Source organism: Natator depressus, chromosome 1 (genome assembly GCF_965152275.1).
Source record: "Natator depressus isolate rNatDep1 chromosome 1, rNatDep2.hap1, whole genome shotgun sequence".
Taxonomy (NCBI): domain Eukaryota; kingdom Metazoa; phylum Chordata; order Testudines; family Cheloniidae; genus Natator; species Natator depressus.
Window position 1 is genome coordinate 324,552,764 of NC_134234.1, and position 17,576 is coordinate 324,570,339.

Consider the following 17,576-nt stretch of genomic DNA (forward strand, 5'->3'; position numbering starts at 1 on the left):
CCTGTTGCGCACTAGGGTAATTGTTCATATCCTAGTGGCAGACTAGAACACAGGTGTCTACAGTACACTTTTTGTTATCTGAGAAGGATGGAATTTTTGTCACAATTTGGATCTCTTCTGCCCATATCTCCATGCCCAGAAATCCATATTCAGGGTGGAAATCCTAGTGTTCCTCATCCAAAAGATCATCTCTCAGGACTTAGTGGATCTCAGAGGCATATCTCTATGTGTACATTCACCTGGTTAACCACTGGTTAGAATACCTTTGTTATGAACAAAAAGAAAAAAGAAAAGGAGTACTTGTGGCACCTTAGAGACTAACCAGTTTATTTGAGCATGAGCTTTCGTGAGCTACAGCTCACTTCATCGGATGCATCGATGCATCGGATGCATCCGATGAAGTGAGCTGTAGCTCACGAAAGCTCATGCTCAAATAAACTGGTTAGTCTCTAAGGTGCCACAAGTACTCCTTTTCTTTTTTCTTTTTACGAATACAGACTAACACGGCTGTTACTCTGAAACCTGTTTGTTATGAACAGGAACTCCTAGTATGTGGCCATTCCTTTTATTTTATTTATTCCCTAAGGAAGGGAAGTATCCTTGATCACCTTGATCGATCAGTCCTTCAGCCCTCATATAGATTGCGCCGATCACAACACATCTTCCATTCTTCTCATATCCTGGCCTTCCTTCTTCGTGTGCGGCCATGTCTTTTCACAATAAAATCTTCCCATCTTTTTGGAAGTCGGCAGAGTGGTTGTTTCAGTGGGTACTACTCGGCAACAGCTGCAGTACATCAATTGTTGGTGAGCATCGGTATATGCCCAGCCTATCACATTTTACTATACCTGCTCTCAACAACGACATCCTTCGCTCCATTCTGCTGTCTGATCACTTCACTGGGGACTCGGTCGTGGATTGAAGTTCCCAGAATTCTTTCCATCGCCGTCTCCATGACAGACAAATTGCTGCTCCTGTCTTCATCAGAGCCCATGTTTCGCTGCCATACAGCATTGCTGGCAGTACTGTTGAGTTGAAGAGGCTGGCACGGGTTGCTTTGTTGATTTATCCATATTTTTAATTTCTTGGGTGATCTCCTGACCAAAACTTCTTTGTTCTAACCTACCCAGATTTACCTCCATGGATTGTCTTCATTCTCCAAACTCACAGATCCACCATCAGCTGGAAGATAAGCTCTTTTTTTCTTAGTTCAGGCTTTGATACATCTACAGGATCTGATTCTTGACTCAGCAGTCGGACAAAGTCTCTTAAATCCAACACATGCTCCAGGCCTACATTTCAAGTCCACAGCTCACCAACTGTTTCTAATGTTCTAAACAGGTACACAAAGTGAGTGAAGTGATATCTTTCATTGGACCAACTTCTGTTGGTGAGAGAGACAAGCTTTCGAGCTTACACAGAGCTCTTCTGCAGATCTAAACACATACAGACAGTGAGCTGTTCTGTACAGACTGGAGGCTGATGGACACTGCAAAGTTAGGTTGGCTTAACTACATCACTTGGAGCTGTGTATACACCACTAGGATGAGAGAAGAACTCCTTAGTAGACCTAGCTACTGCCTCTTGGAGAGCTGGATTTACCAGAGACAGACAAATCCTTTCCGTCACTGTAGTAAGTGTCTACACTTAAGCACTGCAGATGTGCTGCAGTAGTATTTCTCTGTAGACATATATCCATAAACTCCTGGGCCTTCCTCTTATTAGTTTGAGATCACAAGAAACGGTCCCTGACAACACTGACCACTGAAGTCCAGAGATCTTTGGGCTCATGGCTATTGTGGAAAACAACAGATGTCAAGAAAACTGTCAGATCCTCTACCCCTCAATTGCAGCAGATTCCAGTCTGGATGGATGGAACATTCATGCGGGCACAATGTCCTTTCAGATCCTGTAATCCAGGTGAAAATCCAGTGTGAATACCAAACTCAAACTAAAGAGTGCTGAGCTTTTGTCAGTTTCTCTTAAATTCAAGAAGGGACAATTAGATCCTCTAGTCCAGGGGTCTCAAACTCAAATGACCACGAGGGCCATATGAGGACTAGTGCATTGGCCCGAGGGTCACATTACTGACGCCCCCCTTGCTACCCCGGTCCTGCCCCCACTCCACCCCTTCCATGAGGCCCCGCCTCTTCCCACCCCTTCCCTGCCCCCATTCCAACCCCTTCCCCGAAGTCCCCACCCCAACTCTGCCCCCCCTGTCCCCAGGGGGAGCAGGAGGGGTCGGCGGGGGCTCAGGGCAGGGAGTTGGGGTGCAGGAGGGGTGCGGCGGGGGCTCAGGGCAGGGAGTTGAGGTGCAGGAGGTGTGAAGGGTGCAGCAGGGGTTTCAGGGCAGAGAGTTGGGGTGTGGGGTGCAGGAGGTGTGAAGGGTGCAGCAGGGGTTTCAGGGCAGAGAGTTGGGGTGTGGGGTGCAGGAGGGTGAGGGGTGCAGCAGGGGGTTGGGGTGCAGGGTGTGGCGGGGGCTCTGGGCAGGGGGTTGGGGTGTGTGTGGGCTAAGGGCAGGGAGTTGGGGTGTGGGGTACAGAAGAGGTTCGGGGTGCAGGCTCTGGCCCAGCGCCGCTTACCTAGAGCGGCTCTGGGGTGGCAGCGGCACGCACTGGGGCCAGGGCAGGCTCACTGCCTCCCTGCCCTGGCACCGTGCCGCTCTGCTCCGCTCCAGGAAGCAGGTGGAACCACGTCCCTGGGATAGTGGGGGCACAGGGCTCTGTGTGCTGCTCTTGCCACTCCTCCAGGTACCTCCCCCGAAGCTCCCATTGGCAGCGGTTCCCCCTTCCCGGCCAATGGGAGCTTTGGGGGGCGGTGCCTGTGAGTGAGAGCAATGCATGGAGCCCTCTGCTGCCGCCCCCCGGGACATGGTTCTGGCCGCTTCAGGGAGTGGCATGGGGCTCGCAGCAGGCGGGGGAGGGGGCGCGGCGCACGGGAGCTTGAAGGGCCACGTGTTTGAGACCCCTGCTCTAGTCTGATTGCCTGTATATACCAGACCATTAAATTTCACCCAGTTACTCCTGTATAGAACCCAGTAATGTGTGTTTAACCAAAACATACCTTTCAAAAAGGCATCCAGTCTTGATCTGAAGAAAACAAGAGATGGAGAATCTAGCACTTCCCTTGATAGTTTGTTCCAATGGTTAACAACCCTCTCCGTTAAAAATCTCCATCAAGCGAACCTGCTTGCCTGCCTGCTCAACAAACAGTTATTCCACCCAGATTGATCCCCAGGTGTGGAGAATGGACACATTCTCACTCAACTTCTCTGATCTCTGAATGACACCTTCCTTGCCTTAACTCCCCTGCTCCTCCCCTTTAGTCAGGAAAATCCAGAGCGAAGATAATTTTATTGTCCTCTTGTCGCCCCCAGAAACCCTTGTTCCTCAATCTTTCAGATGAGTCTTTGAGCTATGGCTTCCTCACCTCTCTCAGGTACTTGTGCATTAGAAATCAGTGCTTCATCAGAACCAGAGTCATACATTTAATAGCTTTGAGGTTGTCTGGTTGATACTCCAGTCTTTTTTCCACATGAGCAATAGAGATTCCCTTTCCTTCCAGAAAGCCCTCAACTGGCCTGGGCTTGCCAACAGAGTTGGGGGTCATCTTTCATCCTCATCAGGCCTCCACTGGATTTTTGCTAGAGTTTCTCCTAAAGGGAGAAGGAACTTCACTAGTGGTTCATCATTTGACTTGACTGTACATCGTTAGCATTTGACTTGCAGTTCATCCTTTTGTCTCACATTTCCTCAAGGCAGTCAAATATCTCAGAACCAGAAGATAAATGGAGTTTTAATTTGGTACTTTATACTTTCATTGAAGGTTTCCTATGAACCACTTAGAAAAGCTTCACCAAGAAGTTATTCATTTTTTTTCTTCCTGTCATCATAAACCACTTCACTTGAACAAAATAGTTCTCCTAACATGGCCAGAGCTCTCAATGCTCCTTTAGTCAAAAGAGCCTATTCCAAAAGTCTGGTAACTATGCTTACTTACGTAAAGGGCCAAAAATCTCTAAAGCTACAATCTATAGATGTGCCAAGATGGCTATCAAAGAGTTCTGCAGTACTAAGTTTAAAAAATGCATCCTTCTGAAATTGCCTCCATTCATTTACCAAGCATTACAAAGCTGATGTGGAAGTCTCCTTAGACACCTTCTTTGGGTGCAGAATATTTCTGGTTGAACTTTGTTAAATGGCAGAATCTAAAAACAAAGTTCAGAAGATTGGTTATTAAATAGTTACATATTGTTTTGAGGGTTTTTTTCCCATCTTCCTTCTCTCTGACTTTACTGTTTGCTATTTCCCCAGTAGTTGTACCTAGATTTGGGGGGAGGCCACTCTAAGAGAACAGCCCAATTTAGTCTCATCTGTTAATTGGTTTTCTTATGGAGTGACCCTCTGCCAGTGTGGAACATCCTTCCCTCTTTGTGGTTTTCCTAGGTTCCTCGCCTATGTTTTCTAGCATTGGAGGCATTCTCTAGGTGTTTGGGTGCCAAAGTGACTCTGAAAGGCCAGGATATGATACCTGGAAAAATAAATTTGCATATTCCTGCCTCCAGAAGCAAGTGGATAGATCTTCCACAGTAACTGAAGAGGGCTACTCAGAGAATATCAATTAACAGGTGAGACACCATGTAGTCTAGTCTCTTAGATATTTTCCTCATATACACTAGTATAGTAGAACCTTTAATCGGCACTTAATTTAGTACTTATTGCGTATTACTGAATTGTGCAGTTTAGCAAGTTTGTGGGGGGAAAGCGATCAGAAACAAATATGAGCATGCAGGAGACAAGTAACTTTATTTTTATGAGCTTCTCAACCTCACACCCCCTGAAAGTTGATGACATTTTTTGCTACTTATGCCTTTGTGAGAATTGCACAGTGGGGAACAGTAATTTTTCCTTTCTCCCACCCTTTGCCTCTCTATTTAGATTTTAAACCCATCATGGCTCTTACTCTTTACACCCTTACAATGTGTATGTATAGCTCTTACTAGAATGGGGCCACAGTCTTAGTTGTGCCTCTAGGAACTATTGTAATACAAGTAATAAATAACAAATGAGCCATAATAATTATTAACATGGGATGCCATTTGTAAAACGTGATTTTATAATTACCAACAGGTATTTTGGACAAATGTAAACAACTGTTTGTTACAGAAAGTTATGAGTCAAAGATAAAACAATAATATTTTAAAATAATTTAATAACTTTGGCACTATGCAAAGTGTCAGATAACACCATTTCACATAAAACCATTGTTCAATAGTGAACAAGGTAATCGCTGCAGCATTATGAATATTTGCTATGCATTTGTTTGTCTTGTCTTGATTTTTTTAAGTGATTTCTTAAATTTGGTTTCTTTTCATACTAAGAAAATAAGTGTTTTCACCTGGAGACATGCCCTTTGCATAACAAACTGAATTAATGTTTTTGTAGTACTAATTTCTGTCCTATACTAAGAATAAGATGAGAACTGTCATATTTACCCTTTGACACAATAGATAGCGCTCCTTCTGCTAAGAGCTAATGTGTTATGTATTATTGCTCAGGATCAGTATATTTCAACTCTTGTCATGAAACGTAGTAAGTTTCTTTTTGTTTTTGCAGCAGAAGTGAGGAGGCATCAGAGCATGAGGTTGTTTTTTTTTTAAACCCTCTTTGACATTATTTTACAGTACAGCAGCCAGTCTGAAATGACTGAGCTCTTTAACTTTCCCTAGTATTCTGCTCAGCCCTTGAATTCTTGCCCTTTTCACTGCATAGCACCCTCTTTCTTTTGGAAGTCTAGTTTTCCCAGTATTTGTTGGATCCAGAGCTGGAACTTCAAGATGCTTCTCAAGCACATACAAACGGGCAATTAAATCAGCTGCTTGGCTGTCCTGGTGCAGTAATTGGAGTTGTAAGCAGTTTTTTTCCTTAAAATATTTTGTCTTATTTGTCAATACTGTGACCACTTTACAGCCTCAAAAGCATTCAAAATTACATATCACAAATCTTGTTAATGTGATCATAGAGGTATTAGTTCCATATTTCCTGACATTAAAATTGCTTTCGTATAATTTCTGTGTTTTAATTATGTAAATATATTTCTATCGATAGGAATTGGACAGCCCCTTCAGGTTATATGGGCTTACAATGAACCCACTGCTTTATAACATCACCCAAGTTGTCATCCTGTCTGCTGTTTCTGGTGTTATCAGTGACTTGCTTGGATTTAATCTAAAGGTGACCGCTTCCAGTACCATGTATTGATCCAGAACACACAAAATGTCACAATTGTATGTGCATAGTGACCTCAGTAAAAATACATAGTAAAGTTATGAATATTGTTTGAAAATAATTTCATCAAATTTAAAATACATAAAATTTATTCTATTCTTAGAACACATCAACCACCAGAAAGCTTTTCACATTTATTTCTTCCAACCTTGGGCCTTCATTTAGCAGATATACTTCTGTACAGGCTCAGTTAATTTATTTAACTAATCTTACAAGACCTACATCTAATTTAGGAAATTATCTCTGCCTCTTGGCCATTATTTCCTACTGCTAGCTTGTTTGCAGTTCTTGGAGTGCTACAGAAAATGCACGTATCACCTCTTGCCCCACAATATACATGATGTCACAACACGATGTAGGATCACCTTGTCATACTACGCATCATGTCACTCCATCATGACTAGAGAAATGAACTGATAATTTAACACTCTCTGAAATCTGAATTGCATGAGATGTCATAATTTCCAGACTCAGGAGATAGGGGAATATCAGTTACAAAAGCTTTCAGTAGTATCAGGGCTCTAGTCCTGATGCTTAGCCATTCATCTTTCTAAATAGATTACAAAAATATCTGTGTTCTTTCACAAGTAAAGGAATGCAACAATGATTCTGTACACTTTAGACACAGCGGTATGTTTTAAAATGTAAACACAGAGATGCACTGTAACTTTAATATTTAACTGAAAATTCATGCAAGACTTAAAATGTTCATTGCTGCTTTCACTTTTTCAGCTCTGGAAGATCAAATCATGACAATACACAAAGAGAAGATGTAGCACAGTATTCTGGCAAAATCCATTGATGGACTAAACTGCCTCAGAGCAGTCACTAAATCTGTGCTTCAGAAGTTATGGCCTCTCCAAGGATGTAGTTTGGAAAACTGAAGTGTTTACATCTGATTGTCTTGTGCAATCTGTATATTTATTTTATCATCTCACTGTTTTTTATGTTTTAGCTGACATTTGTATTTTATTTTCAAGTATTGGTATGCTTAGTTATTGAAAGGGTTAGAAAACTGATATCCAGATACTTGAGATCCTGGTAATGGGTCACACTGAATTATTGTATCTATGGTGAAAGCTAAATACCAATGCTAAGCTTTTATACTTCATAATTTATGGGTAAAAACATTATATTTGTAGATTGATTGTTGCAGTAGAAATGAGACCTATTTACAAATAACTTGAAGTACTGACAATACAGTATGACAGGTAATGGAAATATTTTATGTTAACGCTAGAAACAAGCTGGTTTCTTACTTTTTTGGTGAGTCCAGGATCTAATCTGATTAAGCTGCAGTTTAAACACCTTTGGATATTAATAAGATATTACATCACAGGTCAACAAGTGCTCTTTAATAACACTTTTATTAGAGCAATAATTGTAAATGGTTAACATGCTGTAAGACATTTTGATAAAATTAACTATTGTATTTATTTGAAACACTGGGCTATTTGCATAGATCCGACTGTGCATGCTCAGTATGTGCACTTTTTATTGTTACTTTTAATTAGGACCTTTATATATAGTAAAGGGAATATACTATGGTGGACTGTGGAGCAATATATTATTTTTGCAATCTGAGTATTTGGACTTCACTTATGAGTCAAAAAGTTGTTAATGGAAGATGGTAAATTATATACGCTCAAGAATAGGACAAATACTCTCCCATAGTACACTATAGTATATGCTGTTTATACCACACTTAACTTTAAGAACAGTTGTTCCATTATATAGAAACATTTCTTCTTTAAGTCTTATTTGTTTGCATGCCCACATCTCCTGCAATTATAAAAATGTAGCTTGCAAAATCTATCAACTAAAGCTAGTATGCAGTGTTGTTGTAGTTAAGGCAATTTTAAAAACATGCTGCTAATGTTAGCATCACCAAGCTCCTCCTCAGTGGTTTTATTTAGTTTGCCAAGTCTCCAGTCTAAACCCTGATGCTACTTAAGGAGCATGATTTTGATGACAGATTTGTTTTGGAGTTTACATTTTAGATTAGCTCAATTATTTCCTTAGAGTATTCATCCCTTCACAGTTACTAGTTAGGTTGTGCTTAAACATAACAACATCCCACTTACAAAACTGTATTAGGAGGGCCAATATCATGTTTGAGTATCCTTAAACATTTTACTTTTAGGGGAATATATTTATGATTAGAATTCAAAAAATCATCTGCTTCAGATTGGGAAAGGGTAGAAAATGTAATAGGCTATGTGATACATACATGCATACATAGTGTGTGTATATATATACACACTAAAAAAATCCATCATACATGACATATTACTAATCCTCAATCATTAAATAGTGGAGGCAATGTATCTTAAACTTGTGTGGTATAAAAGAATTTTATATACAAAGCAACGCAAACAAGCATTTTGTATTTTATTTGCCTATGTACTAATGTTTAATAATGACCAAAGTGCATTCTGGTTTTTGAAGGAATGTATTACTGGAGCTTTAAGAACATGTTATACTTAGTTTCTCATGTGATAAATTTGGCTGCATCTGATCTGTTTCTTCTTCCTCTGTTATCTGATGTTGGGATTGTTTTTAGGAATTAAGTATATTTTATAAATAGGTTCCCCCCTCCACCCGAAAATATGGTACAGACCTACACAAAACTTAATTTTGCACAGAATATATTTTAAAGGGAGGGGGAGGGAGAGTACAGCAAGAATTGTGTAGGGGTAAAAGATGAGGCTGTTGGTTTTCACAGCCTGTCATTATAAAAACTAATTTTTCCAGAATAGAAATATTTTTGAGAAACTTGTGTTGAATATACTGCTTTCAGTTTAAAAAAAAAAAACAGTTTGGGTTGAAGATGGAAATTAGTTTGTAACTACATATACCTCAGCAACTGGTGATATGCTGGATTGTTGCACTACCAGTAGGAGCGTGGGGAGAATAAAATGAGGGTTTGTAAAAGGAAGTGAAGGGTACTTCAGAGTAAATGCAGACACATGTAAATTGCTGTCATTAGGTATATCAATAATGCAAGAAATAAATGAGAGAAATGTTCTACATCCCTTAATATGAAAAAGCCAGTACAAAAATAGAGGTAAGTAGAAATATGGCGGATCTTGTGTGTTGTTTTTTGCCACATTTTGTAACTGAAAGTGTGATGAGGCTTGGAATAAAGCATTCTGTGGCCGATGGTCTAAAACTGTGCAATGATCTGTGTTTCTTGTAATTCCACCATATTTCTATTGAATTTATTTGCGTACTTTGACCTAAATCCAGTTTTGTGATGCTGCAAAGGGTCAGATAACGCTTATTCTACTGGAATTAGGAGTGTCCTCCTTAGGAAAAGGGAGCTAAAGCAAGAATTCAAGTTAAAAATTTGAGGTGGCTTGTGAAATGCAATTGTCAATAATACACCTCTTAACCATGGAAAAGGAACAGAAAAATGTACTCAGGATAGTTTTTGTTCATGCAGAGTGGCTTATTTTACCAGCAAAGAGCTTTGCAATTGGAAGTGTAGATTTCAGGCATAAGGGTTACCTCTTATTTGATTCCTTTCACTAACGGGCAGCATAGGGCACCATTGAGCACCCACAACCTTAATTCTTCTTTGAGTTATTTGTCCACATGGATCCCACTTCTAGTGCACATGCACCCCATGTGTGTGAAATTTGATTCTTCAGGTCAGCAGTGTCCACTGGGGCTGCACCTATGCACTGCACATCATAGAATCATAGAATATCAGGGTTGGAAGGGACCTCAGGAGGTCATCTAGTCCAACCCCGTGCTCAGAGCAGGACCAATCCCCAACTAAATCATCCCAGCCAGGGCTTTGTCAAGCCTGACCTTAAAAACCTCTAAGGAAGGAGATTCCACCACTTCCCTAGGTAACACATTCCAGTGTTTCACCACCCTCCTAGTGAAACAGTGTTTCGTAATATCCAACCTAAACCGCCCCCACTGCAACTTGAGACCATTACTCCTCGTTCTGTCATCTGCTACCACTGAGAACAGTCGAGATCCATCCTCTTTGGAACCCCCTTTCAGGTAGTTGAAAGCAGCTATCAAATCCCCCCTCATTCTTCTCTTCCGCAGACTAAATAATCCCCGTTTCCTCAGCCTCTCCTCATAAGTCATGTGCTCCAGCCCCTTAATCGTTTTTGTTGCCCTCTGCGGACTCTTTCCAATTTTTCCACATCCTTCTTGTAGCGTGGGGCCCAAAACTGGACACAGTACTCCAGATGAGGCCTTACCAATGCCAAATAGAGGGGAATGATTATGTTCCGCGATCTGTTGGCAATGCTCCTACTTATACAGCCCAAAATGCTGTTAGCCTTCTTGGCAACAAGGGCACACTGTTGACTCATACCAGCTTCTCGTCCACTGTAACCCCTAGGTCCTTTTCTGCGGAACTGCTGCCTAGCCACTTGGTCCCTAGTCCCCCCTAGGGATTCTTCCATCCTAAGTGTAGGACTCTGCATTTGTCCTTGTTGAACCTCATCAGATTTTTTTTTGGACCAATCCTCTAATTTGTCTAGAGCCCTCTGTATCCTGTCCCTACCCTCCAGCATATCTACTAGTCATCCCAGTTTAGTGTCATCTGAAAAGTGCTGAGGGTGCAATCCACGCCATTCTCCAGATCATTAGTGAAGATATTGGACAAAACCGACCCCAGGACCAACCCTTGGGGCACGCCGCTTGATACCAGCTGCCAAGTAGACATGGAGCCATTGATCACTACCCATTGAGCCCGATGATCTAGCCAGCTCTCTATCCACCTTATAGTTCATCCAGCCCATACTACTTTAACTTGCTGGCAAGAATACTGTGGGAGACCATATCAAATTCAAAAAGTGATCTTGTGCGTAAAAAGGTTGGAGACCACTGCCATAGAGCTTGGTCAAAATTTGGAATTTTCCATTCCACTAGAAGTTCAGACATTTCAATATTTCTTTTTGTCCCAAATAGAATGAAAAGCTGAAATTTCCAACAAAACAAAAATCCCAGAAAATTTCATTCTGGAAATATTGAAATGCCCTTTTCAAAACATTTTGTTTCGATATGGTTGAAACACTACATTTTGACTTCTATATTACACTGCAATATAACGTAATGTAATAGATATTTTGTAACGTAAAAGTCAAAAAATGGTAGTCAACAACCAGTTCAAACTCATTGAAATGAAGCACTTAGATAATTTTTAATAAAAAATTTGATTAGATCAATATGTTTCCATGGAATATTTCAGGTTAATCAAATCAACATTTTCTGATGAGAAAATTGTTCTGTTGGAAAATTTCCAACCAGTTATATGAAAAAACAATGTTAATGTCAACACAGAGATGTTTACAAAAGCAAAAGCCTTAGGCTTTAAATCTTTTCCTTTTTGTGAAGCTTACCATACCCCTTAATAACAGGCACTCTGAGTGCCTTTTAATCAGGGAGAAGAGCAGATTCCAGACTGCTGTTCTGTTGGTTGCTCATTTTCTAAAGTGTACACAGAAGGCGAGAGATGTGCAGTTAAAATCTCTGTTAGAGAGCTTCATAAGGACTATTCCTCTAAGCCACACTTCAGCAGTGCCCCAGTGAGACGTAATTCTAGCCCACGTGTTAGAAGTGCTTTCCTTACTAAACTAACCGCAGTTGTCAGCAGCTGAGGCTTGAAGGGCAAAAAAGGTCTCCATGATCCAGACTCCATCTATGACTGAGAGGAGTAGGAACATCATTCCAAGGAGGAGATTAAGCACATTCCCTCCATAGTCGTTATAGCTCTGTCTTGTATCATGCTCCACAATTGGAAGGCCAGTCACCAGCCAGAATTGGGTTCCACTGATGCCCCAGCACTGACTGTGCATCACACATGGCATCTTGACTTATTGGTACCAAATTTCTCATTATTATTATTTGGATTATTTTATTTTCAAATATTGGTATGCTTAGTTATTGAAAGGGTTAGAAAACTGATATCCAGATACTTGAGATCCTGGTAATGGGTCACACTGAATTATTGTATCTATGGTGAAAGCTAAATACCAATGCTAAGCTTTTATACTTCATAATTTATGGGTAAAAACATTATATTTGTAGATTGTTTGTTGCAGTAGAAATGAGACCTATTTACAAATAACTTGAAATACTGACAATACAGTATGACAGGTAATGGAAATATTTTATGTTAACGCTAGAAACAAGCTGGTTTCTTACTTTTTTGGTGAGTCCAGGATCTAATCTGATTAAGCTGCAGTTTAAACACCTTTGGATATTAATAAGATATTACATCACAGGTCAACAAGTGCTCTTTAATAACACTTTTATTAGAGCAATAATTGTAAATGGTTAACATGCTGTAAGACATTTTGATAAAATTAACTATTGTATTTATTTGAAACACTGGGCTATTTGCATAGATCCGACTGTGCATGCTCAGTATGTGCACTTTTTATTGTTACTTTTAATTAGGACCTTTATATATAGTAAAGGGAATATATTATGGTGGACTATGGAGCAATATATTATTTTTGCAATCTGAGTATTGCCAAGGAGCTCCAGTGATAGACCCAGAACCCTGCTGTGCTAGGTGCTGTACAAACACACAACAAACGCTGGTCCCTGAAACAAAGTGCTTAGAATCTAACTGAGACAAGAGACAACAGATGGATACAGACATACTGATGGGAGAGTACAAGGAATCAATGAAACAATATTGGTCAGAATAATAGGCAGTGATCTCAGCACACCAACAGCCTAATTGTTGTCAAGGTTTTTATAGGCATCACAGCAAAGGAGATTTTGAAGGCTAATGAGTTCGTTTTGTTGATGTTTATGGGGTGCTTCTCCCAAGCATGAGGGCTAGCATGGGAGAAAGCACGAAGGTGCTTATTTTGAAATTTAGCAAGTGAGTGATGGAGGCTGACCTCATGGGCCGATTAGAGGCGTAAGTAAACCTTTCCTTATTGAATAAGAGATAAGGGAGGCTGAGAATAGGTCTTGAAGGGCCTTGAAAGTGAATATATGCAGCTTATGTTTGATACAATAAAGAAGAGGGAGCCAGTGAAGCGATGCAAAAAGAAGGGTGACGTTCAAAGTGAACCGCTAGGAAAATGATCTTTGCAGCAGCATTTTGCATGGATGAGTGTGGCAAGATTGCATTTATTTAGGCCAGAGAAAAGGATGTTGCAGTAATTGAGACACGAGATGAGAGCCTGGATGAGAGTTTTAGCTGTGTGGATGAATAGGAAAGGCTGTATCTTTAGAGATGTTATGCAGAAAGAATCTGAAAGACTTGAGACATAGCCTAGGTGTGAGGCTTTAGAGGGAGTCTATATCAAAGATAACACCCATATTATGGACCTGAGGGACAGATAGAATGGTGGTGTTGTCTATAGTAATTGAGAAAGGAGGTAGTGGGAAGAATTGAAGGGAAGGGAGAGAAGGAAGGTTAAGGGCTCTGTTTTAACCATGTTGAGCTTGAATTCATGAGTAGACATTCACAAGATGTCGTCAGAGAGACAGGCTTAGATTGTAGTTTGTACAGAAGGAGATGGGAGTAGCATCTTACACTCATGTTTCCCTGTGAAGCATAGAATTCTAGCATAAATGTGTTCACTCAAGAATCAATCTTGCAGAGGATTTTCTGCTGGTCGGGATTCCCCAGGATCAATATATTTGCCACTGATCAAAACAAGAAATGTCGAATACTTTTGTTCCAGAGAGGGTTTGAGTCCAGGCTCCGTGTCAGATGTTTTTCTCATTCCATTAACACTGAAGGTCCTGAGAAAAACAGACAGGAGGCAGACTTCATTATCTTAATAGCACCAGTGTAGGTCAGACAATTTTTGTACTCTGTTCTGCTTCTGTATTCAAAATCTGCAATCACTCTACCAGCTCTACCTAATGTAATCTCTCAAAACTTCAGTGAGATTTTGCACCTGGATCCAACATCATTACATCTGACAGTTTGGATGTTGTCTGGATAATTGCTCCTGACAGGAGCTGTGCAACTCAAGTTCAAAACATTCTGATTCGTAGCAGAAAAAACTTTCGTAGCAGAAAAAACCTAGACTGAATTATAAAGTAAGGTGAAAGAGGTTTTTTTCAGCATCACCTGCTATCCATAGAGTCCCCGATTTCTGTTATTTTGGACTGTTTCAGGGCTAGTACATAATCAGGTCTCTCGACTAGCTCCCAGAGGGTACATTTAGCTGCAATCTGGACTCACCACCCTCCGAATCAGGGCCATATCATTTTTCCTCATCCAGCATTTGCAACATTTCTTAAAGGTCTGGCACCTAATTTTTCCTCAATCTAGGTGCCCCCTCAGAATCTCAGTATACTGTTAATATGTGTAATGGGCCCCCTCTTGAACTCCTAGCAACTTGTTCCCTTATATCTCTGAAGGGTTCATGTTTAGTCCATCCACCTGAAAACAGTCAGGGCACACCCTGACCGTTGTGTAGGAGCAACACATTGCTCCGTCCAAGGACGAGGACCAGATATGAACCCTGGGAAGTTAATTAAAGGACAGTAATCGTGGGAAGCTTCCTTGGCCTGGCCTCAAGGCCTGAGAATTAGGATTGTAGTAGATAGAGGCTGGAAAATAAGAATATTAATCAAAGTCATGTATTCCTTTGTTGTGTCTTTTTGCGGTGGAAGTAGGTAATGCGCAGGGGGGAGAAATATAATAAAAGGGAAGGTGAAAAGCTGACAGGCGGCAGCCCATTTCAGCTGACCAGCTTGCTTGCTTGGATAAATCTGTGTTCTGTCTCATCATTGAACCGCCATAATATCTCCTATTGAAAATCGCCTTCATGGTAGCTATAACTTCATCCTGAAGTATAAGGGAGATCAGCCTTTGATGTTAGGGCCCCCTTTTATGTAGTAGTTCATAGCAGTAAGGTGATTCTCAAACCTCATCCAAAGTTTTTACACCAAAATCTGATTTTCCTCTGAATCAATTTTACAGTTTTCTTCCCCAAGTCTCACTTTTTTCCGTGGAAAGCTAAACTGCACACTCTTAATGTTGGAAGGGCTTATTGTTCTGCCTTAATAGAACTAAATCCTTTAGAATCCAAGTTGTTTATGGCTTTTGCTGACAGAGTTACAGGTTAGACCAGTGCTTCTCAAGCTATCTGATGTGGGGGACTGGCAATTTTTTTTTCCAATGTGCGCGCAGACTGGCAGCTGATGGCTCACGGACCGGCACCGGTCCACAGACCACCACTTGGAGTAGCACTGGGTTAGGCTATTTCAACACAAAGGGTATTCAAGTTGATGTCTAACTTCATAAAGGATGGCAAGATTTTAAAGGTTGTAAATTGTTTTAAGGGCTGAAGCCCAGATTCTGATCTCAATTACAGCAGTGAGAATATAGAGTGTAACTGTGGCAGTGAATGGTATAAAAACATTTGGATTCTGTTTGTTTGTTACTTTTTTGTTAGCACTCTGACAAGTCATTATTTAAACATTTAGATTCAGATTTTTAAATGCATTTAGATGTCTAACTCCCAGGAGCCTAAATACCTTCAAAAATCTGCCCTCTTGTGTCTGTTACACATGTGCAAGATGTAACTTTATTTACACTGGATTAATGTAGTTGTAAGTAAGATCAGTATGTGATCGTATTTCATAAAAACTTGTTCCTTAAAGTGCTTCCCCAAAACCCCCAAACCTAGAAATGAAGTCCAATTATTTTGGTTTGCCCTTCTCTAACTGCAAAGGACTTAAATGATTTAAACCATTCTTTCATTTGAGCTGACAGTTTCTCAAGTTTCAGCCCAATGCAGTTTGAAACTGCTGCAAATTGGGTTTTATAATGGAAAAACCCAATGTCTCTGCTATAGCTGTGCTGTCAGCAATGCTATATCTCATTCTATCAATAACTGGGGATCCTTCAGGGAGAACAATCGGAAGCTGGATTTTTCTCTTCCTTTTCAACCTTTGGGCAAGGTTGAAACTGCTGCAGAACAATCTTCAGAACAGACACCTGAGTTCACTGAATGATTAAAATACCATCAAATTTTCATCACACTTTTCTTCCATTATGAATTATCAATTTGTTAGCATCATAAAGGAGATTAACATAAAGAGCTTTTATGTTACAGGAAGGATTTTTTAGATAAAGTACATGTTTACTCACAGGATCTGCTAATAAACAAGGACTGGACTGTTCCTTTAGTGAAGCTCATTTGACCTACTACATTTGACTTATTTTTTTATTTAGAAGGGATAACTGTAATTGCTTCCCCTGTACCCCCCCCCCCTTTTTTTTTTCCGTTCAGTCTTTAGAAATTATTTACAAGCATCTCCCACTTGAGCTTAATCTTTCTGGTAATGAAAGTAAATTTTATCAGGGATTAGCTGCCTCCCAACCAAATGAAAATCCAAAACAAAGCCACTAGAGGTGTAGTAGTAAATTAAATGATCTTTTGCTTACCCTTTATTCTATAAGCATAACTGAATGGAGCACAAGTCACTTCACTATTTGACAAATGCAGTTAATCTGACTAAACCTAAATGGTTTCTCGTCATTCAAACACAGAATATAAATCTCAAATTAAATAGCCAATAAAATTTGACATGGGTGTACATTTACTCTCTCGTTTTTGATTAAGTCAAAAGACCTCTGCGACATTGCTGGTCGTAGCAGAAGTTGGGTATACCATCTGGGAGGGGAGAGTTCTGGAATTCTAACTCTAATAGTAACTCTCTCTCTGAACTAGAGTGAGGAGTTGTCAGTTGGCTTGCGTTTGTGTCCTGTCAGTATGCTGTCCAGCTCTGCGCAGATAGTTAGCTTAGCAGACATCGATAGTATTACCCAGTGTTATGTGCTAAGGCTGGAGTGTCATTGCCTGAATAATGCTGTTCAGGTTGCCCACTGCTTCTATCCTTGGAGCAGATAAGGCAGCCCGCTCATTCAGCAGACTGCGATGTTACTCATAAAGAAGGACTACAAGCACAGTTCAGTGACAAAGGCACTAAGCCAGTTTTATTGCCATCAAAAGACAGTCCCAGTGCCCTGGCTCCTTGGTTACAGTACGCTAACACACGAATGCCCTGTGACAAGGAATGGCTCAGTCAGCAGCAGGAATTTCTGCTATCCCCTCGCTGAACAAACAAGACAAAGTATCGTGACATTTATAGGATAAAATAGACAACTAAAATACACAACTTACACACCACCTTACATATTTCATGACATCTGCTTGTTAGCGCCCTTGTTCCTGATAATTGGAACAAAACATCCCTATTCATTATTTTGTCAAACCATCTTATCTTGTACTAGATTGGGGTGCATCTGTACTAGATTAAATATATTTACGT

General features: G+C 40.5%; 1 protein-coding gene across 3 annotated transcripts in view; it reads left to right on the plus strand.

Annotated features, from left to right (window-relative positions):
- The window catches only part of PHTF2 (putative homeodomain transcription factor 2), a 183,031-nt gene extending 173,596 nt beyond the window's left edge, over positions 1-9,435 (plus strand). Inside the window, exons 16-17 of one of the 3 annotated variants that reach the window (XM_074942549.1) lie at positions 6,108-6,233; positions 7,020-9,435. In XM_074942549.1, coding sequence (XP_074798650.1) covers positions 6,108-6,233; positions 7,020-7,040 — 147 coding nt within the window. In that variant the 3' untranslated portion in view covers positions 7,041-9,435. The remainder of the gene's footprint in view (positions 1-6,107; positions 6,234-7,019) is intronic. The other 2 variants (XM_074942548.1, XM_074942546.1) reach the window with 2 other exon arrangements.
- The last annotated feature ends 8,141 nt before the right edge of the window (positions 9,436-17,576 follow it).